Raw genomic sequence first — 27,639 nt, 5'->3', positions numbered from 1 at the left:
TGTCTGCATTGTTTTTGTACAACCGACTTTATGTGTTGTGAATTACTTTTTAATCATTTTGATCAATTTTTAAGTAATTTCAAATGAGTTTCAATCATTTTGGTCATTTTTTTCATTTGATGTCATATTGGACAATTTATGAGTCATTTTGAATGAGTTTTTAGTGAGTTTGGTCAATTTATGAATCACTTTGAATGAATTTCAATAATTTTGGTAAGTTTTTTGAGTAATTTTAAATGAATTTCAGCCATTCTGGTCAACTTTTGAGTATTTTTTGACATTTTTTTAAAACAATTTCAATGAATTTGAAGTCAGTTTGGTAAGGGGAAGCGGCGCACCGTTAAAAACCCCTGGATTTAAACTCTGCCATTTTGGGCAAAACCTGGCCGACATCGGAGTTCAGACATGTCGGTCATCCAGAAGTCATGACCCGAACGAAGAGCACTGCCATTGTGAATTTAGGAGAAGACCATTGAATTGGGGGACAGCTAATTCAACAAATTAAATTAAATTGTTTTCTTAAAATTCACCTGAGAAAGCTTTAAAAAAGGGGCCTTTTGGGTAAAATTTCAAGGGTCATATCAGCATGTTTGACAGGTAGTTGGTCAAAGCAAAGTATTGCAAATGAAAGATCTCTTTACCAACATTTTGATAGCAGGATCATCTTCTAGCCATGATTTTTCTTTGTCAAAACAATTACACGTGTTATGTACTCTGAAGTATTGTAATGCAAAATGACAGTTACATTTTGCATGGCTTCATTATATATTACTAAAATTATTGTGCAAATAAAAAATAACCTGGTTCTGAGGGGGTTTGGCGGGAACTTTTATGGGATGATCCTTATTTGAAAACACAAATCCAGTCCAGCTAATAAATGTTGAAACAGTTGCCGTGCAAAATGCAAACGTACACTAGGTGGCACACAAGTTTCACTTGACAAACTTGTTGGTTCATGTTGGGTCAACTGGGTGGTAGGTGCCCACACACCCTTTGACTAACTTGCAACTTCTCTTTAACCCTGTAAGACCCAAATACGGGAAAAAAATTTGCAAAAGCTATGTGTGTATATATATATATGTATGTATGTATGTATGTGTGCACACATATATATATATATATATATATATATCCCTGCACTAATAAAAATAATGTTAGATATGTTTCTATTTATATTTTACACAAAATCCTTTCGTAATTCCATTTGATGCAAGAAATTGCTTCTCTTTAAGGTCTTCTCTGCGTTGCGCCAAATACCATTTAAATATCACTCTATTTAAGGATATCTTGCTTCATAGCAGCCACACACGCATCATGCCATATACTTTGTCAATTACACTAAGAACAAAGGAATCCTGGTCAATCCGGCGTCATCCTTTCTCCCCATCTCAATCCAATTGTGCCGTAAATAAACGTTTTTACAGTGCTGCAGCACATAGTCTACATAAGCCAACTATGCCGCTTGCTGTTACGTCCGTGTGGGAAAAACGTGAACGCGAGTAATAAAGCGCCTTAACTTACTATCAAACACATGCCGAAAGTAATAATGAAAGTAGTTAAAATGCATACCCGTTTAAATGAAGTTATATATGACTGGTACTGTAGTTGGCAAGGACGAAAACGTTAAATTGTACAATTTGTAAACGGAGTTCGGCTTCTCTTGAAGTAGGCGAAAAAAGACGCTCAAGCATCAACGCACATTCACTGTAACTAAACAGGCTAAAGGGTTAATTCAACATTTAGTTATACAAGCCGGTAACGCCCTCTGGGAGGCTGCCACACCCAGTCTGTCCTTCATAGGCAAAGTTGACTTATAATAAACTGAAACGGGACACCAGACGAGCTTCTCAGTCCGGAGACAAACTGTCCGCAAATACTGGCCTCACTGGTCTCACGCGACCAGGCTAGGAATAAAAGTAGCTAAAAGTCAAAGTAGCCGCTAAGAAAAACTCCATTACAGCCAACATGAAGCTCTGTTTCAGGATTGCTTTACTACTTCTTCTTGTTGCTGGGACGTTAACACAAGACGGTAAGCGTATTCTTTGAGTCTCTATTAAAATTGTATTGTTGTATATTCGCATGTCAAAGTGACGGGTAAAGTTTTTCTGCAAGCCAGCTGGGGCTATTATCTTAGTTACTAACCTGGCGTAAGTGTTAAAGTGTGTTTTTCTGCACTGTTCTCCACAAAAACAGTTCAGTTACCTCATAATAGTTTCCATCATGTCGACAGTGTGTGCCTCAGCTCATTTCACTGCTGTTGTTCTTTGGTGTTGACAGACTTTGCTGTGAAAGGAGCTGAGCTGACAGAACTTGAACTGATTTATGCTAAAGCTAACCTCCTTATAAAGTAAACATTTTGACTTCTGCAAACTGCGTCCCTGCATTGAACCAGAAATTGTTGTCCAAGTTTTCACCTGGATTGGCTTTATTCAGCCAAAATGGCATAGCAAAAATCAAACTCCACTGCATATACAAACAGCTTTGAAATGTTGATTTCTTTACAAAGTCTAAAGAGTACTCCCACATTGATTTAAATGTATCAGGGTTAAACAATAACAGCAGGCTTACAATATTTCCATATGTGCAATAGTGTCTCTATTGACACTGTAAAAATTTCCACTGGATGGCCGAAAACATTTTGTGAGTCACCATCAATGGATAATCCAAACTACATAATCGTTTAACAATGACTAAAAGAAGACACTTGGGAAAATAGTAGACGGCCATCTTGGCGCTTAACAAAGAGGGATGCAACAAGAGAGTCATCACTTTCCATCTTAGAATAAGCATCCATTACAGCTTTATGGAGAAGACGCTGTTTGGCTCCATCACGAACAAAGGAAGAGGCAGAAAACTGTTGTCACATTGGTCTAGTAATTATTTGCAAAGCTGTATTTTTTCCATTTACATGAAACAGGATGTGATTTTACTATCACGTTTGAAAATATACTCCACGCCGCTGTGTTTAATACTATACCACTTAGACTACAGGCAGTTCCGTGTTGACTTGCAGAGAGCAGCCAGCAAAGGGCCACATGACAGAAACTTCTATGGCTGGTAATGGCTACTGGCCAGCACCTAAATATGGTGTCGTCAGCATATGGAAAAACATCCACTGTAATTCATGATTATTAATCAGTTATTGAGGCTAAGTTTGCATTCCTAATGCACATGTAAATTAAATTTTTTCCCCCCATGGCAAGCTTTTCAATATTCTCACGGTTTTCATGCAAACAGCTTCAGTTTTGATTAAGATTTTGTATTAAAGCATAAAAAACTGTCTTAAGGGTTTGACATGTTTTCTTGAGAAAAATGACTAAAATATTGTACATTTATTGGCTCAGTTTTGATAATCCATTAAAGCAGTGCATTAAAGATGGTAAAAGAGTACTGAAGTCTGCGAGGCAGAGAGGGCATACAAAAACTTTCTTAAATCAAAGCCAGACACTGTTAGCATGTTTGGAATCTGAGATTGCTTTCAGGGAATGTGTTATCAAATACTGACAGACAGGGTGTCAGACGTTTTGATTCTGTCACAGGCATTGTTTATTTTGTTTAATGCGATTTAGTAAATATGAAGTGGCCTTTGGAATATTTGGAAATATTGTACTTTAAAAAGCACACAGTACAAACTGACCTGAGGTTCCCACACTTTTCTGTGCAGCTGTATTCTAGACTTGAGGATGCTGACTGCAGATTTCATTAATAACAAGGTTTTAACAATTGTTACACAAAGATCTTCGACCACTAAATCCTGACTTGCTAAAAATGTTTATTTCATGATTTCAGTGTCCTCAGTGGAAGCTAATATCATAACGTTTGGATAGAAAGTGTAAGTTTTTTCCCCCTTTTTTGGAATATTTGCCAGCAAGAACTGGAAACAATCTGTCAAACAGCATCCAGTAAACATATTTATTTTTATGCAGCGTGTTTATCCCAGAGTTTAAACTGTAGTGTCAACAGTTTTAGCAGTTCATGCTGACCTTGTGTGACAGTTATGGTTTTGACGGTGTCCCGTGGTAATGCTCTATCATATGTTGAAAATCTGTTACTCGGTGAATATTGGACTGAAGTTTGACTTATAAAAAGTACATTACAAATCATTGAATTTATTAGGTTTCTTCTATAATGTAATATTATAAGGCCTTACTGTGTAAAGTGACAGTGAATGCTAATGGTTGTTTTCATTAGCACTTAGTTTGTCGATTATTTTCTGGATTAACTGGTTGATTGTTTGGTCTATTTAATGTGAGAAAATACTTAAAAATCCAAAACTGATATGTTTAAAATGCTTGCTCAGTATAATCAACAGTCCCTGAAAACAAGAAGTGGCCCTATAAAAAACTGTTTTTCAATTTTGGTTTGGAAAAACCTTTGTGATGAGTCGGTCCACATACTTAAAGCCATATGGTGTAACTTCAGTTATTGCTGCAGGGCAGGAAAGTTTATTACAGCAGTGTTGTGACAATAAAAACTGACAAGAACAATGGATGAATATGGCAGTGAGGTTGTAACATATCTGTTTTGATGTGGAATAGAAATGCATTTCATGGATCAAAGGTAAAAACAACAGACAGGATTACAGAGCAAAATATACAGACGCTTTTGCAGCTATAAGGTTTCAGCATCACAACATGCATTACATTTTAAGTATTCTTTGCTCTACTTTGTTTTCATCTGTAAGTGCTTCCTGTATAAAACCGGAAGAGGGCTAGCAGAGGAAGCCAGTGGCATGCCACTGCGAAGTAATCGGCATGCGCTTTGGTTAAAGGAGACCTTTTGTAGTGCAGTCACACCTACAGCACCATAATCAGAAAATATTATTGATAATCATTATTTATGCTGTAAAAGCTTGTAGGACATGGAAAGAATGCCAAAAGCCTCAAAACAGATATACTTTTAGTGCAGTTTCACTGTGGAACAAAAAACGGAAGTAATCAAGTTTGAATGGGCTCAGCTGGTCTGTATGTAAATCTGCGCTTTGTGACAGAACTGTAGCTTTAAGCTTTATGGAATGAAACGTCTTTGAACATTAATTTGAATGGCCAAAGATCCACCCAAACAGTTACTGACAGTTCAGTCTCTTTTATTAAACATCTTGCAAAAAGCCACAGTCATGGACCTAAAAATTGTATGAAACGATTATGTATGACAAGAGGCTGGGTGTAGTAAGCTTGTGTCCCATGTTTTCTTCTTGTTTGTTTACTTGTCTTTTCAGCTGATTGATTTGGAAAGCACATTCAGGCAGAAATTGATCATTTTCTCTGCAGCTGCAAAGCAGCCAGTCATTTTATTTGCTGGAAGACTTTTAGTGTGAAAGAAGTTTTTTTTTTTTTCTTTTTTATCAGTAGTGAAGTCAGATGAAAAATATGAAACAAACTAAATTGCCTTATGCACACAGCTTTAACCAGTCCTTGTTTTTTTTTCCACACTGTCAGTCAGTGTTACTCTGGTATTCTGTTCACTAGTGACTCATGCTATTTAGAGTTGCTCTGTGTGTCAGTCGGTGCTGCCATAGCAACCAGCAAATACACTGTGTAACTCCCTGTAACACTCAAACACAGACCACATGTGTTTCCAAACACAGAATACCATGACTCAGAGGTAGTTCAGTGGATTGCAGACACATACTGTAGCTGGATCACAGGTTAAACTGTTTAGTCCACTGTCGAATTATAATCATGTTCCTCCCGTCTTCTTCACACAGGATTTGACCTATTTGATGCCCTTGATGACGTGGGTGAGTGCGCTTTTCCGTATTGGGATATTTCACTGTCAAACTTGGAGACCTCCTAACACCGGTCATTTCTTTTTTGCTTCTTCAGCACCAACACCTCCAAAACCCAAAGAGCAGCCAAAGATACCAGAGAAGCCGAAAAATGACGGTTTGTATCCTTTCTTATGCTGATTATTACATTTTTTTTTACTGTTTTTACTGGATACAGGGTTTGTTCACATGCAGGATCCATATGTGCACGGCAAAAAAAAAAGAAAACAAAAAGTGATCAACAGGAGAGAAACGCTCAAGATTTGGTTGCAAAAAGAAATGTAGTGTTAAAGGATGACGTTGACCAAAAACAGGTACTCTGTTGGCAGTGTTAGCATTTAAATCGGCATCTCACAGCTCTATATGGTGAGAGCAAAGCCATATCTGAATGCCATCCAAAGCAAAAACTTGTTTAAATTAAGTACGTAAATATAATACAAAGTGTAGTTCTTTTGTTGTTGTTTTTTACAGTGTGCTTTATGTCTAGGGAGGGCTAGCAGGTTTCAAAGCGAGGATCTCACATGCACTAACAAGAAGTAGCACGCACGTATTTCAACACACACACACACATGGAGTGTGACTTTATTCCCAGCCATTACATTAGAATGTCATTATTCTCCTCTGTCTTTACGTAGGAGTTAGTTGTTTGCTCTTATGATAATGCTGTGTTAATGTTTGAGATCTCATGTATAGAACCCTTCAAGAATAGCTTCCCAGTTTATGCCATGGTGTCAGTGTACAAGACTCTTAGAATCTGAAAACATCTGGAAAATACCTGAATGTATTTTGTGAGCATATTATACATATATATCTGAGGGAAATATGCATTTTAATGTTGGACCAAAGCCCAAGCCCCAGCATATTGTTTTTATCAAAAGATTTCCTTGAACTTGGCATGTAGGGTTTCATTATGGCCCTAACTTGTTGTAGTTGTGGTCATTGCTGATGCACCCTCTATGTTTGCCAGCTTTACAAAAGAGCACACGAAGAAACCACACAGTGATCAGACAGGTTTGAAACAGGTCCAGCTGACTGTCTAACCTGCCTAATCAGACGTAAAAGCAGAAGTGACTGTATAAACTGTCTGTATACTTGAATCTGTTAACCCATGCAGGAAGACAATGACCTCAAGCAAACAGTCTTTCTACCAAACAATGGTTAAAGAACAAGAAAATTGATGTTTTGGAATGACCAAGTCAAAGAGATGAAGAGAGCGGTTCATGTGAAGAAACCCAGCAACATTTCAGAGTAGTCACTGTTCTGGATGGAGGAAGGAACTAAAATTAGTCCAAGGACTGATCGACATTTGTCACAAATATTTAGTTGCAGTTATTGTAGCTCAAGGAGGTCACACAAAGACTGAAAGCAAAGGTTCACATACTTTTGCCACTCACTGAATTAATAATAGATCATTTTCTTTAGTAATTACATGTCTAAGTGTAATATTTTATCTCATTGGTTTAACTGGGTATTTGCTCTGAGTGCTTGTATGAAAAGTTGGTTGGATGATGTTCCAGTTCTTATTTATGCAGAAATACTTGTACCACAGGAGACAACTTATTTTATTTTTAGACAAGTGGCTTCATCATCGAAACTGATAAACTAATCATGAAAAAGGCCAGGTTGTGAATAATCTGCATTTCTTTTAATGTAACAGCTCAGTTTGCATAAGATGGTTTCACTGGACTAATCCATGTGCTCTTCTGGTTCTTTCTCCTGCAGATGGGTTAGACCTTTTGGATGCATTCGGGCCAGGTAAAATATACTTTGCATGTTTGAATATTTTGAACACAGCAAGCTCAAAAACTGCTTGCTAATTAATCCGGACTGTTTTTAGAATTTATGTATACCTTCGGACAGCGGCTAACCAGCATTAGCTACCCAGAAGAGACGGACTGACGGGTTCCATAACTCAAAGCAAGACATGCCAGTCTTTTTTCATTCTGTCTCTCATGGAGCTGTGACCTGAAATCAATACTGATAAAAATTAAGTGGCTAATTGGAAATCTTTATGTATATGGGTGAAATAAACAAGAGAAGAAAAAGCTGAAGAAATGGAATTTCAGTGTTGCACACTTTTACGTCCTGCTAATCTTTATCACTAGTTGTATGTATGATTTGTTGTCCTTGTCTAAGCAAATATGTTTTCCTACAGATGAGCCAGAGCCTGAAAAACCCAAGAAGCCAACCTCTGGAGATTCTGGTAGGTTGGAATAATGCGGGACCCACTTCTTTTTTCCTAGGTTTCACTGGATTAATCCATGTGGTCTTTTGGTACTTTCTCTTTCAGGTGGGTTAGACCTTTTGGATGCATTTGGACCAGGTAAATTACACTTTGGAAGTAGATTTTTTTTTCTCATGTATAAGTAACCTCATTAGATAGACAAAACATAGAGAGATTCACCAAGTAAACTACTGTTTTTTCTAATCGTGTCATGCTACTGTCAAGCACAGATATCCACTTTGATCACTTTAAACATAAACATGACAAACTGAAAGTCGTCTCACTAATTAATCTGGACTGTTTTTATAAGGTTAAAACGTCAGTCTGATATCTGAAGACAAATGCTAACTAGCATCAGCTGCACAGATTTTGAAATAGAATGACCCTATTCCTTTTTTATATATATATATATATATATATATATATATATATATATATATATATATATATATATATATATATATATATATATATATATATATATATATATAAAAAAAAAAAACATTTATTTTTTTAAATTTTTTTTTTTAATTACACAGATGAGCCACAACCTGAAAAACCCAAGAAACCGAGCTCCGGAGATTCCGGTAGGTTGGAATAATGTGTGACCCACTGGCCTCCAGTGGTTTTTTGTCTGTATGCTCTGATTTATAGACATCAGCTAACAGATTCTAAACAGGAATGTTCCATGTAAACAACTTTTCCCCAAAGTACACTACTGTTCAAAAGTTTGGGGTCACTTAGAAATGTCCTTATTTTTGAAAGATAAGCAGTTTATTCATGAAGATAACATTAAATGAATCAGAAATACAGCCTTGACATTGTTAATGTGGTAAATGAATATTTTTAAAGGAATATCTACATAGAGGTACAGAGACCCATTTCCAGCAACCATCACTCCTGTGTTCTAATGCTACATTGTGTTAGCTAATTGTGTTGAAAGGCTAATTGATGACTAGAAAATCCTTGTGCAATTATGTCAGCACATGAATAAAATTGTGAGTTTTCATGGAAAACATGAAATTGTCTGGATGACCCCAAACCTTTGAACGGTAGTGTATATGAGCAACTATCACTTGTTCAGGATTTAAAATTTGTGCATTTGTGATTTACAGGTGGCTTTGGATTTGATCTGGAGGACGCTCTCAAACCAGGTAAAGTTGGCTGACTGGCTGATCCGAAACAAGGATTTTTTCTAATTAGGGAATGACCATTTGGAATAGCTGATTCGTTCATGCCCTTAGTAGTTAACCCTTCGTTAAACAACAGTAGGTGTCCAGCTATAGCTCTAACTGTAACTGTAGGCTTCAGATTTCCCCTCATGTTGTAGATGTGTGCAGGGTTCTGTGATAATAATAATAATAATAAACTATATTAATAGACCACTTGTCAACACAAGGTCACAAAACAACTGCAGGCTCATAAGGGAGGTTGAAAAAATAATTACAAGCAAGCTTTTATTGCACATGACTGTTACTGGATATGTTTGTTATATTTTTGCATTTGATATGATTTCTTCTTATTTACATTAAATGTTGCTGTCAATTTCTACAGTTTAAAATCTGCTTTAATGCCACACCCCATAATGCATCCACTGTCTTACTGTTTTTATTCAATTACTGATGCTCATATTCTCTTTTAATCCACAGATCCCAATGCCAAACCTGACAAACCTGCTGTCAACCCACCAAGAGGTGGAGGAGGTGAGTCTACAAATGTTTCACTCGTTCACTAACTTTACTTCTTAATTTACACAAGTATTAACTCCATCTGTCAGCAGCTCGGCAAACATCGGCTGTCAATGAGACGTTGGATTTATGTTCACATGGCCACCGCTGGGCCCATTGTGATTTGATAGGAAGCTGAGCTATAAGAATCACTGAAATGTACCTTAACACAAAACAAAGAATGAGAAACTTTCTCTTTCACTGTCACCAGGGATGACTTTCTTTGTTCTGAGAGGGGAAAAATATGAAATGAGCTGTGTTTAAGGGGGTAAACCAGTTCTTGTTCAGGCTCAAATTTCCTTGTGAGAGTGCTTGCGTTGGGTGTACAACACCTTAACCAAGAAGGCTTTTGTACTCTGATGTGACGATGGATTGTATCTCACTGATGTTTTTTTTCTTACACATTATGTTGTTGATTTATTACAGGAGGTGGATCATTTGACGACTCAGACTTGTTCGATGTTAGTGGTGGAGACTACAAGCCTGATGGAGGCCGCGGAGGACGTAAGACTTCCACGTCATTTCTGCATTTAGATTTGAGTTTTATTTGCTTTGCTGCAGTCACTTTCATGTCCCTATTTTGGGTTATAGTGCCAGTTGCTTGATCAAATGTCACCTGAATACATCAGCCAGTGCTCACACACTGCAGACGTTAAATATACATTTGATTTGTTACAGCTCCCCCACATCCTAAAATCCCATCTCAGTGTGTTGGTGATGTATTACAGTCCAACATAGCTCACAGCTATCAACCCTCTGTATCCTAAAACACACTGGTGGGTTTAAATGGCATGTTATCTTCAAGAAATTGCCAAATGACACTATTTGTCAGAGCCAGAAGCTGCAAAAATAACAAATATTATTGAATTTTTGGTCTTTGAAAAGTAAGCGGACCCTCAGTCAAACCTAAACAAGTGTTTCTGGTAGCTATGCATCAGATTTAGGCAATATTTAGAGGAAATTGTTGCTTACACACCTGCTTCAGTTTATGTCTGCTGTGACTGGCTCTCTTGGAGTGTCTTCCTCTGTGGTGTTCTGCCACAAATGTTATCAACTCATCAAGCTGTCATCCTGGGCTTCTTTTCCCACTTTACTGAGCATTTCTGCTTTGTGCTTTTGGAGTCTGAGACAGTTGTGTGACTGGTGGACTGATAAACTCTTAATATTTATGCAAATCTTTTTCTGGTATTTTTATGCTTTTATTGCCAGTATGGCATTGGACAGAGACAGGAAGTGAGGGAAAAGAGAATAGGAGAATGAATCCTGTTACGGTCACAGCAGTTGGGTTGTAACAATAACAACCAGGCGACCCAACTGCTCGGGTCGGCTGGGTCTAACAAAAGCAACCAGTTGTTGTTGGTTTAGGTAAAGCAATTTATTGCTCAGTGACAAATTTAACATAAAAATGATCAAACTAAGAAAAACAAGACTGGTGGATGCCACTAAATCAAAGAACAAATTAAAACCAAACAAAGGCTAACAGAATTTTTAAACAAGCTAAAAAACAAAGCAACTAAACTCCTTAGCCAACCTTAAGCACAGTAGCGACATCCACCACAAATAACAGAAAGTAATAAAAAAACTAGTGCCCAGTGCACAGAATTAACTAAATAAAACCGGTGCCTCAAAACACATATTTCATAATGAGACACAACACGTGACGACTCAAGTCACAAGTAGCTTCTCACCAAATTAGTCAGCTGCTAACAGGAGCCACAGTCTTCACCAGTCTTTTGTTGAGGATGCTAGTCTTTGGGTTCGCTGGGTTTTACTATCCTACACTGTGAATGTTTGAGTGATATATCCAGTGTGGACAAAAATAATAATTTGTGCATCACTAGTTTAAATAGATGGTGTTTTGACAGTCATAGCTCAGAGAAAGATCAGATTTATTCAAAAATGCAGATAATTCCAAACAGTTACTTTTTCCTTGCCACAGTATATACAGTTTATATTTGTAGTCTTTGCCCCGCCCTTAACCACTCTTTGTTTATCGCTTGTGTGTTTTTACTAAATTTCAGGAACTCCCTAATGTACTCATTGTCCTTTCTTTCCTTTGTGTGTGTTTTGTTGTCCTTCACTACCTCTGACTCAACTGAGCTGCCATAAAGGCTTCATATGTCCTAAGAGAGTGATAAACCGTTTATGTAATGCCATGGTAACCACTTCTGATTTAAGTGTTTACGTAGGTTTTACATACACTACATGCCATTTTTTCAACCGTGTTGCCTTAAGGGAACTGAAAATACTTGTTCATGCCAACTTAAAATAGAAATGTGTGATCGAGGCAGTAGGAGGAGTCATGCAGAGCTCAGACTGGTTTCACACAGACTTCATGGTTTTCTTGTGAACCACAACTTGCCCCCTCATGCAGTGTTTGAAACATTAGATCTGTGTTACATCATGTAGGGTTTTTAATGTGAAGAATTCAAATTAGGTCTAAATTATGTTACATTAAGACAGATGATTTTAATGAGTTTCGGCCAATTCACTCCAAATCATATACAGTAATTTGTCCTTAGTGTTTTTAGTTTTCCTTATGTAGAGGTTTGGTGGATGGCTTTTGAAACTTACCAAGTCAGGGTGGACTTTGTTTTTACCTTTGTCTGGGATTCTAGGATGGCTCATAGAAGTATTTCTTGTTTTTGGTTTGTTTTGTGTGTCTGAGGTAACAGATATATTTCTATTTTAACTCTCCGAACTCCAAGCAGTTTCAGGGATTTTTCTTTTTCTTTTTGCCCGTGACGGAATTTCACAGACAGTAAGCTCATTTTTAGAAGTAAGGAGAACTCCGAAATGTCTTCTGTGCAGTATTACACAGTTACAATACCATAAATCACAAAAATAGTAAAAACTAAAGTAGAATTTCTTTGATTATTTATTTTGCAAAAAGCAAGAAAATCTGGGATCAACAGGTAATCAGTACTGTAATAAAAAATGGTGGCTCCACATGTTAAAGATCTTTAACTGATTCTATCTTTACAACTACTATACATTCAACATAATTTCACACTGCCTTGAGAAAAATGCTGAATGTGTCTTCCAACAACTTGCTGTCATCTTGCTGTTTATTTTTGAGCCATTCTGCATTCATTTGATTGATTCAGCCCTTTTATTTTCCTCTCAGTCTCTCTTATCGCCTCCTCCCTGCTTTTGTGTACAGCTCAGTAATTTTAGAAAGTATCTGAATTTTTGTGGCAAGACTGTTGGTCACCTTTCATTCAGTCGTGGCTGCCCAGTTGCTCTGGGAGTGCAAAATTGTTTCCAGAATCTGGTGCAAGTGATTCACTTCTGGCCAATTTTTAAAATTAGATTAGATTTGGTTAATTTTACTGATGGAATTGTACGTTACTCATGATTTGTTCCAGAATCGTCGGAATGTTGAAAATCTCATTATTCAATCCGTTGTTACAGTTTCTGGCTCTTGTAAATAGTGTCATGTTGGTATTTTTTTCTAAAGATCACATGCCTTTCAAGCCCAGGTTGGGGTTCAGAGATTTATTCAATCTAGATGTCTATCCGGCTCCCCTTTTTTTCCACAATACATACCCACAAGCACAACCCAAAGTCTGATTTGAGTGTACTGGGCTTTGAAAGGTGCCAAAATGCAACTACAGCTTAATGCGTAATATGTTCTTGAACACTCCTTGTGAAGACAATGGAGCTGCTGATGCTGCTCTGCTAACATGCTGCTCACTATATGTAGAAAGAAAATGTTAAAGAAATTTGTGGTTTTACTTCCTTGACTATACTATAAAGCATACAACTGAGTTACACATCAGAAACCCTGAAAGTACAAAGCCTGTCTGCACTGCAAATGATAGTTTTTAAAATTGAAAAATCTGACCTCTTACCTTGAGAATTAAAGTGTCAATCTATTGCAGTAAAACCCCATTGAGTTTAGATTTAAATATATCTTTTTTTCAAATTCATGAACCATCAGGTGGAGTGTAAATATGAATTAACTACTGCACAACCCTTTGTGATCTGTTTTGATGTAAAGCTAAAGCCCAGAGTTTTTTCTTGGAAAACTAAATTGTGTTTTGACAATCAGGAATTATACAGGGTGTCCTTAAAGTGTGGACACAGGCAAAAATACGTATTTTCAAGAAATTAAATTTTCAAAAACATTTTATTCAATATTTTTTTTTTATATATTGAATTTATTATACACTAGCGTTTAAAAGTTTGGGGTCACTGAGACAATTTCATGTTTTCCATGAAAACTCACACTTTTATTCATGTGTTACCATAATTGCACAAGGATTTTCTAATCATCAGTCAGCTTTTCAACATCATTAGCTGACACAACATACCATTACAACACAGGAGTGATGTTTGCATGAAATGTTCCTCTGTACCCCTGCGTAGATATTCCATTAAAAATCAGCTGTTTCCAGCTTGAATAGTCATTTACCACATTAACGATATCTAGGCTGTATTTCTGATTCATTTAATGTCATCTTCATCGAAAAAAAACTGCTTATCTTTCAAAAATAAGGACATTTCCAAGTGATCCCAAACTGTTGAACGGTAGTTTATATTTGATAATTAATCAAATATATATTTAATATAATAGCCATATTTAACCTCTGGAGGCAAAGAAAGTATAGTTAATGAGATGCCCTTTGTGTCCAGACTTTACGGACACCTTGAATAATAACTAATATGCTGTGACTCACTTCTTTTCACTCTAATAAGTACAGCATGCAGGATAATAGCAGCCCTGCTTTAAAATGTCCTGCTGTCATTGTATCGATTCATGCAGTTTATTATCAGTTTCTTTGCTTAGTCGTCGTCTGTGAGCACAGATTTCCATGCAGATATTTTTTCTCAGATATGATCCCTTAAGGCGCTTTAAAAAAATATGTGTATAGTCAATGCTTTGGAATGAGTGCTGAATATTATAGATCCAAATTGCTCATTGTTTATTCAACTATTCTTTAATTGATCTACTCAGGTTTAGTGAGTGTATTTTGCGTGGGTTGAAAAATGTGTTGCTACCTTTTCAGAATGACAAATAAAAGCAGTTGGTTTAAATCAAACTGACTGCTTTTATTGTCTTTCTGGAAAAGTCTTCATGGACTCAGATGCTGGCTGCTTTTTGCCTTTGTGCTTCCACGCTGTTGTTTTGTTGGCGCATGGAAGCAATTAGTTGTTCTTCGACCAAGTAGAGAAAAGGAACTAAAAACCCACAGGCCCTCAGTTACAATCAGAACCACATGGTTTGTTTTCGAATGTGACCGTGTGATCATATGTGAAGCTGCAGCTACAGCAACCTGTTATTAGCTGCAGCTTAGAAGCTCTAAGCTGAACTTTTACTCATGAATGAATGAAAACCAGCTCGTATTAAAGGGGACACAGTGATGAAACAGTAATGCTGATCTGTAAGTATTTCTGTTGACTTGACCCTTCCTCTTTTCTCTTTTGAATCCAGGTCGTCCAGTGGACTCCAACTACGATAATCAGGGTGAGTTTTTGTCTTTTTGTTTCTTTTATTTTCCTCTGTAATCAGAGTTTTTAGTTAAATAAAGGAGAGCAAGATTATACTGACGTTCCACATTAGCATATTTTCATGGTCATATAATTTATAACAACAACAACAATGAGAATAATAAAGGTGATAAGAAGAGGAACTATATTTATTTATATACCATGCTTAAAGATAAGAATAAACAGATGCAAAAAATTCAATAGGTCAATCTCAAAAAAATAAATCAGAATTATTAAAGTCACAGTTTTTTATACATTTATTTTTTCTGTTCCAGTAGAGAAATAAGTTACGCTTTATGAATTTCCTTAACAAGTTGAAATATTAAAAATGTTAATTATGCAAATTTTTCTGTATCATCATTATGCCATATAATATGCTAACTTACCTCATTAATTTAAATAAGGCTTTTAATTAATTATGCAAATTTGCCAGGTTATGTTAAATAATGAGATTAAGACCCTGCGATACTATTTCAAATACTAATTCACCCGACTAATTTAAACGTTAAAGTTAAAACCCTAGAATATAATAATGCAAAGTTATGAGTTACTAATTTAAATACTGTCAACATTATGTCCTCTAACAAATCACAATAATTTGCGTTAGATTACATTAAGATGTATTGTTTGCATAATAGGCTGTGATGAATCTAATATTTTCGTAGCTTGAACTCTCATTCAGTATAAGAATTCAGTATAGAAACATCTTTTATTAACAGTGTTATTTATAGTTTAAAACAATGTCTGACTACTTGATTTGAATTCTGTATTCCTCACAGGTGGTGCCGATCAGCCTCAAGGTAAATCCCATCCCTGATCTTTTTTTTTTTTTTTTTTTTTTTTAGCTCTTAAGGCTGGGCAATCTCTCAAATTATTTGTTTATTTTTGTCTTTGCACAATATGGAAAACGTGCTTCCCCTCCGCTGTCTCTGAAACAATCGCAGCACTAACATTTACACGAGTTGTTGCTGTTTCTTATCCATTCATTCACAGTTAAATAATGGCAGCTGCAGATGACAATCACAAAATTCGACAGATAAAAAGTTGCTTGTAGCGTGTGTAAGAACTGCATTTCAGTGTTTCAGCTGGAAGTTGCAGCCAGCAGACCTGTTTCAGTGCCTGAGACAAAAGCATATGTCCAAGTCCTGCTTCCTGTCTTTGTGTCCGTGATCGGTCAGTGTCACTGTGTGGTTTTTAAGGACTCCCTTCAGAATTGATCGGTTCTTGAGTTTTTGTAGTGAATTTCCTGTTTCCCTTCATAGAGGAAGTTGTGTTTACTGCTTCTGTTCTGCGGTAGTTTTTTCTTTTTTTCTCTTGCGTGTGGATTTGTTAAGCTAGTGACCTTGAAAGCACAGGGAGCTCTTTGCCTTGCTGTGTACTTGTCAGACTTTGACATGGGAATTGTCTGTTGGATTTCTAAGACTGTAGTAGTTTGATCAGTTAGTTGCATTTCAGCCGACAGAGTAGGTTTTGAGGATTATTGGACAGAGGGCCTGAGTGTCTTACTGGTATATTCTTCACACTGGTACCCCTGGTCTGGTTTCTCTGGCTAAACCCTGCTTCGATTGTGTCGTTGCAGATCCAGACCTTCCGTGGGGCCAAATCCTGAAGATGCTAAATGCTAACATGCCAGAGGAATTCTATATGTGGATGTCCAATTTAAAGAAAGTCATAACGCCTCTGTTACAGAGGGCCATGGATCTGCTGCAAGCCATGCCATGAGTCCGTTTATGATCCGACTGGTCTCAGTTTGCACAATCAGTGGTTTACAGATGTTTGGTACTGTGTTTGATGGGTCGGTCTTGAAAAAAGTTAGATACTAGGCTGTTTGAAAATCAGGAATCAGAGAAATTGTGATTTATTTATTTCTATTAGACAGATGGGAGTTTTTTACTGTTTACCTGGACTTTTTCTGATCTGTAAAATGAAACATTTATACACCTGATTGGTGTCATGAAAATGAAATGTATATTCACCCGACACGTGTCAAGAAAAGAAATGTTTTAATGTCTGATGGGTATCAAGAAAAGAAAGGACAGATTTCATGAAACAGATAAATTTATACATGTGACTAGTATGTTTTTCTGGTTTTTGCACCCGAAAGATTTGATAAAAAGAAAACATTTATGTACCCGACAGGTGTCATAAAAACAAAATCTTATTGTCTTGTGAAAAACAAACAAAAAAATTGTGTATGTTTGAGCAAGTGTGTATAATTTGGGCTCCGCAGATAGCAGAGTTTACCTGTCTTTTAGCAAACATGTTGCTAACTATTGGGAGTATGTATCTTGGCTTAATCTTTAATATTCTGTTAAGACATGAGGAGTTATATTTCAACTGCTGAGCACAAGTGACTTTACTGGTAGAAAATGCAGAACATGACTTGTGAGCACAATACAAGATGCAAAATTGTATCAGAAATTGTAGATGTATGTGCAAATCCAGGCCTCTCGCATGCTAAAGTATGTTTTGCAAATATGGAGTTGTGTTGAAAATCGCAGTTTTTATGCTTCCAGTCTGGTGAAAATGGACCCCAGAACATATTTAATCTAAGTTTTGTTTCTGACCGCCCACCCAAAACACCAGAAATTATGTCCCTGTTGACTTATTCCTGAAGTTTCAATTTACTTTTAAGAAGCAAAGTAAAAAATGAGGGCGTAGTGGTTGGTTTGTCGGGGAGATCTGAGGTAATGCCACATCTCAAATGTGCAGTTAAAGCTATTTTTGACTGGAAGCACAAACTTCCTCTCGCGTTAACTCATCAAATACACTGCCAGGTTTTAATAATGTGTTGGACGGTTCTTAACTCTTTTCTTTGCTTGATGCAGGCCCAGTAATTTGATCCATCTGAGACAGGTTACCATGCTTTGCACGACCATAGGATGTGTCTTCTGACATGGTTGTTTAAGAATTCAGAAGCTCCTCACTGCATCAGCTAGGGTTAAATAAGTTGTTGCAGCTGAAACATATTCATCACTGCAGTAATTATCCAATGCAAGGCTCTTACTTATTTGCTTAGTTAAATCCAGGTGGCGACTTTTTTTTTTAGGACAGGCAGTGTATATGGTTAGGTTGGAGCCACACTTTTTCAAAATTGTCCTATCTGAACAATATGAACATTCTAGTGCTGGAATCACATGGAGGCTACTGTTATTGGGGTCTGATAATTCGGCGAGAAGTGGGGGCAGATCCTGCACAGACCACCACTCACCTACAGAGCTGATAAATGGAAACCATTCATTCTCGCTTTCACACCTGTGGGCAATTTAATCCTGCCAGTTAACCAAACCTGCATGCCTTTGCAGTGTGGGCGGAAACCCGATCGCACAGGGAAGACCCACACAGGCACTTGCTTTCCCCTGTGAATTCAAGTTACCGTTACTGTTGACAACCTCCTCTGCCTTCATGTGTTCCTTAGCTGACAGTAGGCCACTTATGTTGCAAGTTGTTGTTGAAGTTGACATTGAAACCAAGAAAAAAGTCACTCCCTCTGTCCTTTGACCTCTGTGGTGTAGAAAGGTATTGAACCGACATGTAGATTTAAAATCTGTCACCGCTACACCGCCATGTGAAGTTTAACAGACACCTTGTACTTGGGTGTGTGCATACATTCCTTTTTTTTTAAACTCTCCACCCAGCTCTAATGTACACGATGTGGCATGACTCACTTGTGCATTTGAACTCATGTTACCTTTCTTGTGAATATGTGGATTTACTGTTGTTCATGCTTGCAGGACGTTGTTGTCTATTTGCAAATAAGATATGAGAGGAAATGAAGTGTCTGAATCTCAATCTGCTCAGAGAAAGCTCACGTGTCAAGGCTTTTTCTTTCAACCACACTATTGGCAGCAGATTGTGGCATCTTGTTTGTGTCTGCGGAAAGCAAATTCATTGTTGGAGTGTCCGGACACACCTGGTTTCTGCCTGTGCATGTCAGCTCAGCAGCATCTGCACACATTCTTAGCATAGCCAGCATTCAAACACTCTGCTGAAAGATGCAGCATGGAGAGGTGCAACTTTTAAAGACCTTCTTGTTGTTTGTTTTGTTTTTTTTTTTTTTTGCTCATTTCTTATCATCTTACTGTCTGTGGAGAAACATTTATTTGATCAGATGATGGGGTTTTCCCCTCTTGGCACTCTGTAGCTTATGAATGCTTCTTTGTTTTTTCTTTGGAGACTGGCAGTGTGTTTATTTTTAGTGGGTTCTTTGTTGTTTTTTACATTCATTGTAAGACAGTCAAGCGAGGTGTAAAGCACAATAAATAAAACAAGACTGTGGAATATCAGAGTTTTATCGACAATTTGTTTGAGGTATCGTCCATGACAGTCCAGTTTAATACCTACTGTATATATTTAGTTAACATTATTCATATTTTAGTTCATTTTAAACGTGAATGCTGCATATTTTTGAATCTTTAAATCACACTCCTGCCTAAAAAAATCTCCAGAAAAATATATACTTTGAATCTAAAACTGCAACAGTTAATCCAGTTGAATATCAACAAATTCAGCAACTGTTTTGATAAGATCAGTTTGAGTGATTTTTTTATATAAAATATGCCAAAATATTCTGATCCCCGCTTTCGATTCCGGTGTCTTTGCTCCTCTATGACCATATATTTGGGTTGTGTCACCATTTTTTGACATTTAATAGACAAAAAAACGAGCCAATTAATTGGCTGTTAAGACAGTTTTGTTAGTATAATAGTTGTGTTTTTAATATTACTTTTAATGCTGCTTATTCTATAAAATGTGAAAGTTCACACCAAGCAGGAATGGATTAATTGTGTTTTCTTGCACTATAGCTCCAAACCTCACAATGTTTTCAACTCTCATGAATATAAGAAAATTATTTGAAAAAAAAAATGAAAAAATAGGTAAGATAACATACAAAATTTTTCAATGAAACGCATCAAAGAAAAACAAAAGTAGAGATAAAAAAATACGGAAAAGTAACAACTATATAAAATATGCACTTTACAATACTATATATAGAAATATATATATAGTATATACTAGAAATACAGCTAGAAATATTTTGAATATGCAAAAAAAAATGTATATGTAACATGTAAAGTTTCTAATATTGTATATTTTAAGTATATGCAATATAAACACTTTCCAGTAATAATACCGCACTATAAAATATATGTATTAACAAAAGTGACAAAGATGTATCATGTAATGAAATCATATGAAGGAACGGTAGTAGCAAAACAGTGGTATTTTTTGATAACAATTGTACAACCAACTGCTTTAAGAATGTGTTATAATGAGATGCAATTTATTCCACTTTTAAAGCACATTTTTTTCTTCATATTGTGAAATAATTGATATGTTTCTTGCAACAACAGACTAATTTGACTCCTAGTTTTAAAGAAAATTTTTTTTTCATGTAGGATTTTCTTTATTGTTGTACACCCCCATGAATTCTAACATCTTGATATATAAGAATGTACAGTATATATGTACTCAGTATTTTATAGCATACTATAATAACTAAAAATACACTAAAAAAAACCCAAACAAATCCTGCAAAAATATCTACTTGTATACCACTGTTAAGGAGTGAAATCGAGGATCTGAAAGGTGTGTGTGGCCACATTGATTTACCCTCCTGGTTTTAATCATGATTCTAATAGCAGCAGAAAGTAACTCTTCTGGTGTCCTGAGGGGAAAGAACAATAGTTGTTGGTGTCCACATGCTCAGCATTTCCCAGCAGTAAGTCACGCTGTAGGCTGGCATGATTTTTCTTTCATGCATCTGTTTTTTTAATGTTCGGACGACTCCCTGTTTTAGCACATCACAAGACACTCCTCTCGCTCATGACTCACTGCGGCTTTAAAGCTGTGCCAGTCAACCGAAGAGCCAGGCTTAGCATTCATGCACAGTGAGTGTTTCAGTGTGTGTTGCCTCGGTTCCACGCCCTGCCCTGGAGCTTGGGTGTGTAACTGTTCGCCTTTAATCCAACTTGGACCTGTTCTCCTCTATTCACTGTTCTGGTTTATGCATAGCTGATTTGTCTTTCTGTTACTTATGTTTTGCTCATGTTTTTAAAACTTTTCTACTGTAGTTTTTCCTTCCACTGTGTCCTGGAGACTTTTATTCCCCCAGTTCTAGTAGATTCTAGCATTAAAAGGTATCGGCTGCCACCCTGTGGAGAACTGAGGGTGTGACAACTTCCATAAGCTACACTGCCCGTCCAAATATAAATAATATTTTGTTGGACTGCTTTTAGCTTTGAGTATGGCACACGTTCACTGTGGCAGTGCAAGCTTCTGCAATGTCGCAGCTTTTATTTCTGTCCAGAGTTGCATTAATTTTCTACCAAGATCTTCTACTGATGACAGGAGAGTTGGACTGCTGCCCAAAGTCTTCTCCAGCACATCTCAAAGATTCTCAGTGGGGCTGAGGTCTGGACTCTGTGGAGGACAATCCATGTGTGAAAATGATGTCTCATGTTCTCTGAACCACTCATTCACAATGTGAGCCCCATAAATCCTGGCATCATCATCTTGGAACATGCCCATGCCATCAGGGAAGAAAAATTCCATTGATGGAAAGACCTGGTCATTCAGGTAGTCAGCTGACCTCATTCTTTGGGAACATAATGTTGCTGAACCTGACCAACCCCAGATCATAACCCAAACCCCCACAGGCTGGTAGGAACTAGACATGATGAGTGCATCACTTCATCTGCCTCTCTTCTAACCCTGATGCGCCCATCACTTAGAAACAGGGTAAATCTGGGCTCATCAGACCACATGACCTTCATCCATTGCTCCAGAAGCCAATCTTTATGCTCCATAGCAAACTGAATTCTAGTTAAATTGAAGCCTTTCTCCATTTAGCCTCACTGATCAGTGGTTTTCTTAGAGCTACACAGCTGTTTAGTCCCAATACTTTGAGTTCCCTTTGCATTGTGCATGTGGAAATGCTCTTTCTTTCACTATTCAACATAGCCGAGAGTTCTACTGTTAATTTCCTACGATCATCAAAGAGTTTGTTCTGATCACATTTGTTCCTCGAAGATGATGGTGCACCACTATCCTTCAGGTTTTAATAATGCCTTGGACGGTTCTTGACCTGATTTCAGTAGTTTCAGAAATCTCCTGAGTTGTGTTCTTTGAAACAGGCCAATAATTTGACCCTTCTGAGATAGATGAGCATCCTTTCCATGACCACAGGATATGTCTTCTAACATGGTTGCTTGAGAAATGAGAAGCTCCTCACTGCATTAGCTAGGGTTAAATAAGTTGTTGCCAGCTTAAACATATTCATCACTGCAGTAATTATCCAATGGAAGAATCTTACCTGTTTGTTTAGTTAAATCTAGGTGGCAGTGTATTATCAAAGTATTGTTCTCAAGAACACCATTAAGATTAGTAGAAAACTGATTACATTATTAATTCTTATCTTCAGATTTCCTCTTGAAGCCACTGAGAGTGTGACTCAATAACATAATGACTGATTACATTGTTCTTACCAATCAGTTAGATGCAAGAATCTGCCAAACATTTGTCACGGTAGTCTTCTTTGAAATAATTTCATTCATATCTTTAAAAAGAGCAAAGTTCTGTAACATCTGCAGTAACCATCTGCAATTTAAGCTATATGCTTACAACTTATGTTTGATAGAGTACAGGAACAACTTTGTAATCTGCAACTTGTTTTATATGCAGACAAAACAAAATATGTTCTTTACTACTTCAACAACTGCAAGATCAGCACTGTCTGGAAACATTTTAACATGAAATGGTCATCAAATTGAGTTGGTATCGACTTTTAAATATCTAGGATTTTTATTCGACGGCCATTTGTCTTTTAAGGAGCACATTCAGTATATGGTAGAAACAAGGCTTGCTTTTCTTTTGGTGTGAAACAGAAATTGGTGGAAACAACCATTTTGCCTGTTGTTGACTATGGAGATGTGTTGTATATGAAGGCTTCTTGCTAACTGTCTTAGCACGCTAGATAGTGTGTATGATGGGGCACTGAGATTCATTATCAGATGTAGTCCCCTTACTCACCATTGTGTGCTCTCTTCTAAAGTTAACTGGACGTCGGGCACTTAACACACTCAGTATGTGTTTATTTACAAAACCATTCTGTGTACTGTTCCTTCCTATTTGTCTTGTGTTTATCAAGGAAACACTGAAGTCACAATCTCCGATCTATTGATACTCTGCAATTTGTCGTCCCCAAAGTACGATCTGAACAGGACAAGAAAGCATTTAGGTTTTCGCCACCTAATGCTTGGAATAAATCACAATCTCAACTTCAAGCCCTTGTTACACTGAATGAGTTTAAAGCTCTGGTGAAATCATTACAGTCAACCTTGTCTGTGTGCGAGTCTTAAATGTGAGCAAGTTTTAATGTTAATTTTATCTGCTGTTTATTGTTTTTAAGTGACTATGCTGCTGCCCTCTTGGCCAGGTCTCCCTTGTAAATGAGATCTCTGATCTCAATGGGACTAACCCAGTTAAATAAATGTTAAAAAATAATCATTTGTGTTCTCAAATCTTATCTCATTGCAATAAGAAATGTTTCTTGCGGATTGATTACAATGAGAAAAAGTGCCATCAGCTTCTACAGACACACATTTGTTTATACTATTAAACTACATGAATACAAGTGATCAGAAATAAATGTAGTGTGTTTTTTTTTTTCCCATCCTTGCAGCTGAAGCTGGGTCTGGACAGATTGCAGGAATCGCCAGCGCCATAGGAGTCGCTCTGCTGGGAGCAGCGTCCAGTTACTTTGCTTACCAGAAGAAAAAACTGTGCTTTAAGCTGCAGGGAGGTCAGTGGCCTTTATTTTATTTGTCTGTGATTACTGCAGATGTTGTCAAAGGGATCGTTCTGATTAAAATATTCCTTGTTCAGGGGCAGATCCAGAGAGAGGGAAAGGCCACCATGGTACTAACTCCGATCCTCAAGGTAAGTTTCTTTGTTGCGTTATTAACCCTCTTAACCTGAGGATTCATTTTTCACTGCAACATAAAGTCCTGCACCTCTATGGAAACAGCACAACCATGACTAGAAGTAGAGGCAACTCAAAAATGAACAACATTTTTCCCAGTTGTTCCTAATACTGAGAAATAAAAACTCCATACGCCAGGTCATTTTCCAGACTGCATAGACACATCCTGCAGTTCAGCCTAGTTCAGTCAAAAAGTTCCCAAATTTTGTCATGTGACTGTTGATCTCAGCTGAGTTTCACAATAAAGAGAAGAGGGTTATACTGAATCTAGTTGTCACAAATGGAAATGCAAACAGATTTTTGGCAAATTCTAAAAAGAAGCATGTATGAAAAAATCACTGACAAAACATCACAATTTTAAGTTTTCCAACAGAAAGGCACTTTGCAGATGAGTAAGTTTAAAAATCTGACTCTTGCTCTGATGAATTATGTCATTTTGCAGGTTTTTAAAAGATAGTCATGCCAGTGTGTAAACACACTCATCCTCTTTAAATACATTTAATTTGACATGCTATCTACTCATACACTTCGCACGTTGCCACTTGCACAGTGTTAGCTTTTAACTCTGAATCAGATTTGGCTTCAATTCACTTGTTAAAATATGGCTTCAACATAGTTGAAAACAACGGCAGAAATGCTGCAAGAAGTCCTTGTATTCTTCAGTGCTGCTTGTTAAGCTTTTTTGTGAGTATATTTTGGAAATAGTAGATGGTCAAGATATTTATCAGCATTTAGATAAACTCTAAAAAATAGAAACTACATTCTTTTACTATATACAGCAGACCCAAAATGACTGTAAAGGAATTTGTAACCAAACAGACTCTGTGTGTAGCCTGACCTCTGGTGGTGAAACGCAGGTAGTGAATTTAACTTTGCTGCTCTCTTTCATTACAGTTTTCAGCAACCTGCTCCGTACAAACTAGACGCCCTCTTCACTGCTGCAACGAGAACTTTGTTCAACTTTCAATCAAGTGGATTATTTGGTTCACAAAATGAGACTTTGTGCAGTTGAAACCATGAATACAATTTGAACTGGACTTTAAAACTGAAAACACAACTAGTCGTCTACCATTTATTTTTTCATACACTAAACAAAATCAAGTTGTCAGACAGGTGAGTGATGATTTAAACATTGCGGTTTTGTGTTTGTGTGCTTTGGCTGTGTAACTACTGCATACATGAGTACAATAGGTTGTCTTACTTTACATCTTACACTATAGTAATACACGTGTTTAGTTTAACATACATGTTTGGGGTTTACGGCATCATACAACTGAAATAAGGCGTCTTTTCTGTAATGTTGTAATTTAAAGCTTTGAATATGGATTGAAGAAGAATCGAACAAACTATAAATGTTTTCATTTGTCGGAATTATCTTTAGCACCTTAAACTATTAACGTTTGGTTTACCCACATTACAAAGAAAAAACAGCAAAAAATCCTCCAATAAAAGCAGGTTTTTCAAAAAAATGTCATGCCATACTGGCCACTCTGCTGATGGCTGTCACCATCAATTTGACTCAGAGCTTCCTGCTGGTATTTCAGATTCAAAGCTTTTCAGGAACAGAGTAGCTCCTTTGAGCTTCTGGAAGGCTTTTAATGTGAAAAGTATGTGTCAGGAACAAATATCTATAAGATGGACATTGTGTCACAAATTGGCTCATGGACTACAATTTTGAAGCTACAAGTTTGGAATTTGGTCACACCAGCTTAGTCTTCTGAAACTGAATGTAATGAATCACAAACATACCCTGTTTTGTCATCTATTGTACACTTACTGGAACCATAATCTACTCACTGAAACTCATTCTGTATTCAAAAAATCTTGAGGCTAATGATTTAGACCATAAACTGTTTAGGGAAATGTCTACTGAGGTTTTAAATTTAGTCAGAAGTAGGGTAATTTTCTTATAGACTTCTAACCAATCAGACTCCTTCAGAGTAGTTACCCTCTGCTAAAAAGAGTGCAGGTTTAAAAATTAAAAATTAGCTTCACTTTTCAGCATCTTTTCTATACAGTCTGTGTTCAGGAAGCATTGGGCTTCATAGGCTGAAGCTTAACAGTCATTTCAAAAAGGACAAAATACACACAATTAGAAATAATTAGTGAAAAAAAATTTGCCTCGAGCAGAAAAACGTGCAGCAGCATAGTGGTAAGTATGACATGAATTCAACATTTTTCTAAACGTTAAAATACTACTCTCTCAATGTCTGTTGATGTAACATTTTCGAATTTAGATTACATCAAAACACAAACGTGTCTCAATGTCGTCACATGTAACTGGATATGAATCCAGCAGAAGGAGCTTTGTAATATATAATGCTGATTATTATGTGACTAGATGGCTTTTATGAAACACAAAGCACTACATGTGTACATCCAATAAATGTACACAGTTTAGTGATGTGTATTTGTGTGTGAGATTGTTGAGGATCTTTTGTACCACATCTAAACATGTAACATACGCTGTTTGTCGTTGTGTTGGAGTTTGATCCTAAGTTGGTGCACTGCAAAATTCATTTTTTTGTCTGTCATTTAAGGCCCTTAAAATCATATTTTTAAAACTTTTACGTGTCACACGTGTAATGTGAACAATCAGAGAATCTTTTAGCTCGTTGTAATTTTACTGTGCACAAACCATTCTTTTTGAAGCATTTAGCAGTTAGAAAGTCCTATCTTTGTCTCAGGAGTTTTTATTTTTCAGTAGGACACAAGCATAACTCCAGCTGGACACTAAAATTGCTCGGTGGTTAAATCGTCAGCTTTTTCAGTGCTGGTTAAACACTGTTTGTACTGCCCTCTAGAGGCCAAAAAACAATCAATGCAGCTTTAAGACAAGTGAAACGAACAGGTTTGATTCTGGAAAATCCTTACAACAAAATGAGTTTTCCTAGAAGCAAATTATTTTACTGCACTGACATTAGTATATGTTTCTACTGCAGAAAATAAGGTTTTATAGACGAAAATGATCATAAAAGATGTGGAGTTTTGGCAGGTTGTATCAGTTTTATTACCCAGCTTCTTTTGTTTGCACACTTTTGTCTACAGTTATTTTTATTTTTCATCAGATTTTGCAAAATGTCATCAGTTTATTTGTGTCATAAATGAGCAAATGAAGTAGCATCAAATCAGAGCTAATTCACATCAGGGGATTCTGGTTGAAAAATGATGCTAAAACATTGTTGCATCCCTGTGAGCTGTAAATACTTGGGTATAATGTGTATAGATGCCTGCTAACCTTTGCAGTAAGCCTGATGCTTTGAGCTTTTTCAGTATCGACAATCACAATCTCTGTTTGAAGTGTATTTTACGGGAGATTTTTATATTCAAACTCGTTTCAGTTTTACAAGCATCATGGAGGTCTGTTACGTCTGATGATTCAATGAATGTTACTTTTGTCAGTGGACATGTTTTCAATAAAGAGATGTACAGTTTATTTGTATTT

General features: G+C 36.8%; 1 protein-coding gene across 2 annotated transcripts; it reads left to right on the top strand.

The window, feature by feature from the left end:
- The first annotated feature begins 1,806 nt into the window (after positions 1 to 1,806).
- Positions 1,807 to 27,628, top strand: cd99 (CD99 molecule). Of its 2 annotated transcripts, XM_023297199.3 has the most exons (15): positions 1,812 to 2,029; positions 5,708 to 5,740; positions 5,826 to 5,885; positions 7,490 to 7,522; positions 7,923 to 7,970; positions 8,058 to 8,090; positions 8,531 to 8,578; positions 9,107 to 9,145; positions 9,641 to 9,694; positions 10,145 to 10,222; positions 15,156 to 15,188; positions 15,991 to 16,011; positions 23,895 to 24,014; positions 24,098 to 24,151; positions 25,089 to 27,628. In XM_023297199.3, exons 1-15 carry the CDS (start codon positions 1,966 to 1,968, stop codon positions 25,115 to 25,117), a joined length of 747 nt encoding a protein of 248 aa, XP_023152967.1. In that variant the 5' UTR covers positions 1,812 to 1,965; the 3' UTR covers positions 25,118 to 27,628. The 2 variants fall into 2 exon arrangements, with proteins under 2 accessions (XP_023152968.1, XP_023152967.1); XM_023297200.3 differs by lacking the exons at positions 23,895 to 24,014; positions 24,098 to 24,151; positions 25,089 to 27,628 and adding an exon at positions 16,791 to 19,497 and having other exon boundaries at positions 1,807 to 2,029.
- Positions 27,629 to 27,639: the final 11 nt, after the last annotated feature.

This window comes from Amphiprion ocellaris, chromosome 24 (genome assembly GCF_022539595.1).
Source record: "Amphiprion ocellaris isolate individual 3 ecotype Okinawa chromosome 24, ASM2253959v1, whole genome shotgun sequence".
Taxonomy (NCBI): Eukaryota; Metazoa; Chordata; class Actinopteri; family Pomacentridae; genus Amphiprion; species Amphiprion ocellaris.
This window is presented reverse-complemented; position numbering and strand designations above follow the sequence as displayed.

Coding starts and splice junctions, on each gene's coding strand:
- cd99 (XM_023297199.3), top strand. CDS start 1,966: ATGAAGCTCTGTTTCAGGATTGCTTTACTACTTCTTCTTGTTGCTGGG. Junction 7,971..8,057: donor GCCAACCTCTGGAGATTCTG/GTAGGTTGGAAT, acceptor TTTCTCTTTCAG/GTGGGTTAGACCTTTTGGAT. Junction 8,579..9,106: donor ACCGAGCTCCGGAGATTCCG/GTAGGTTGGAAT, acceptor TGTGATTTACAG/GTGGCTTTGGATTTGATCTG.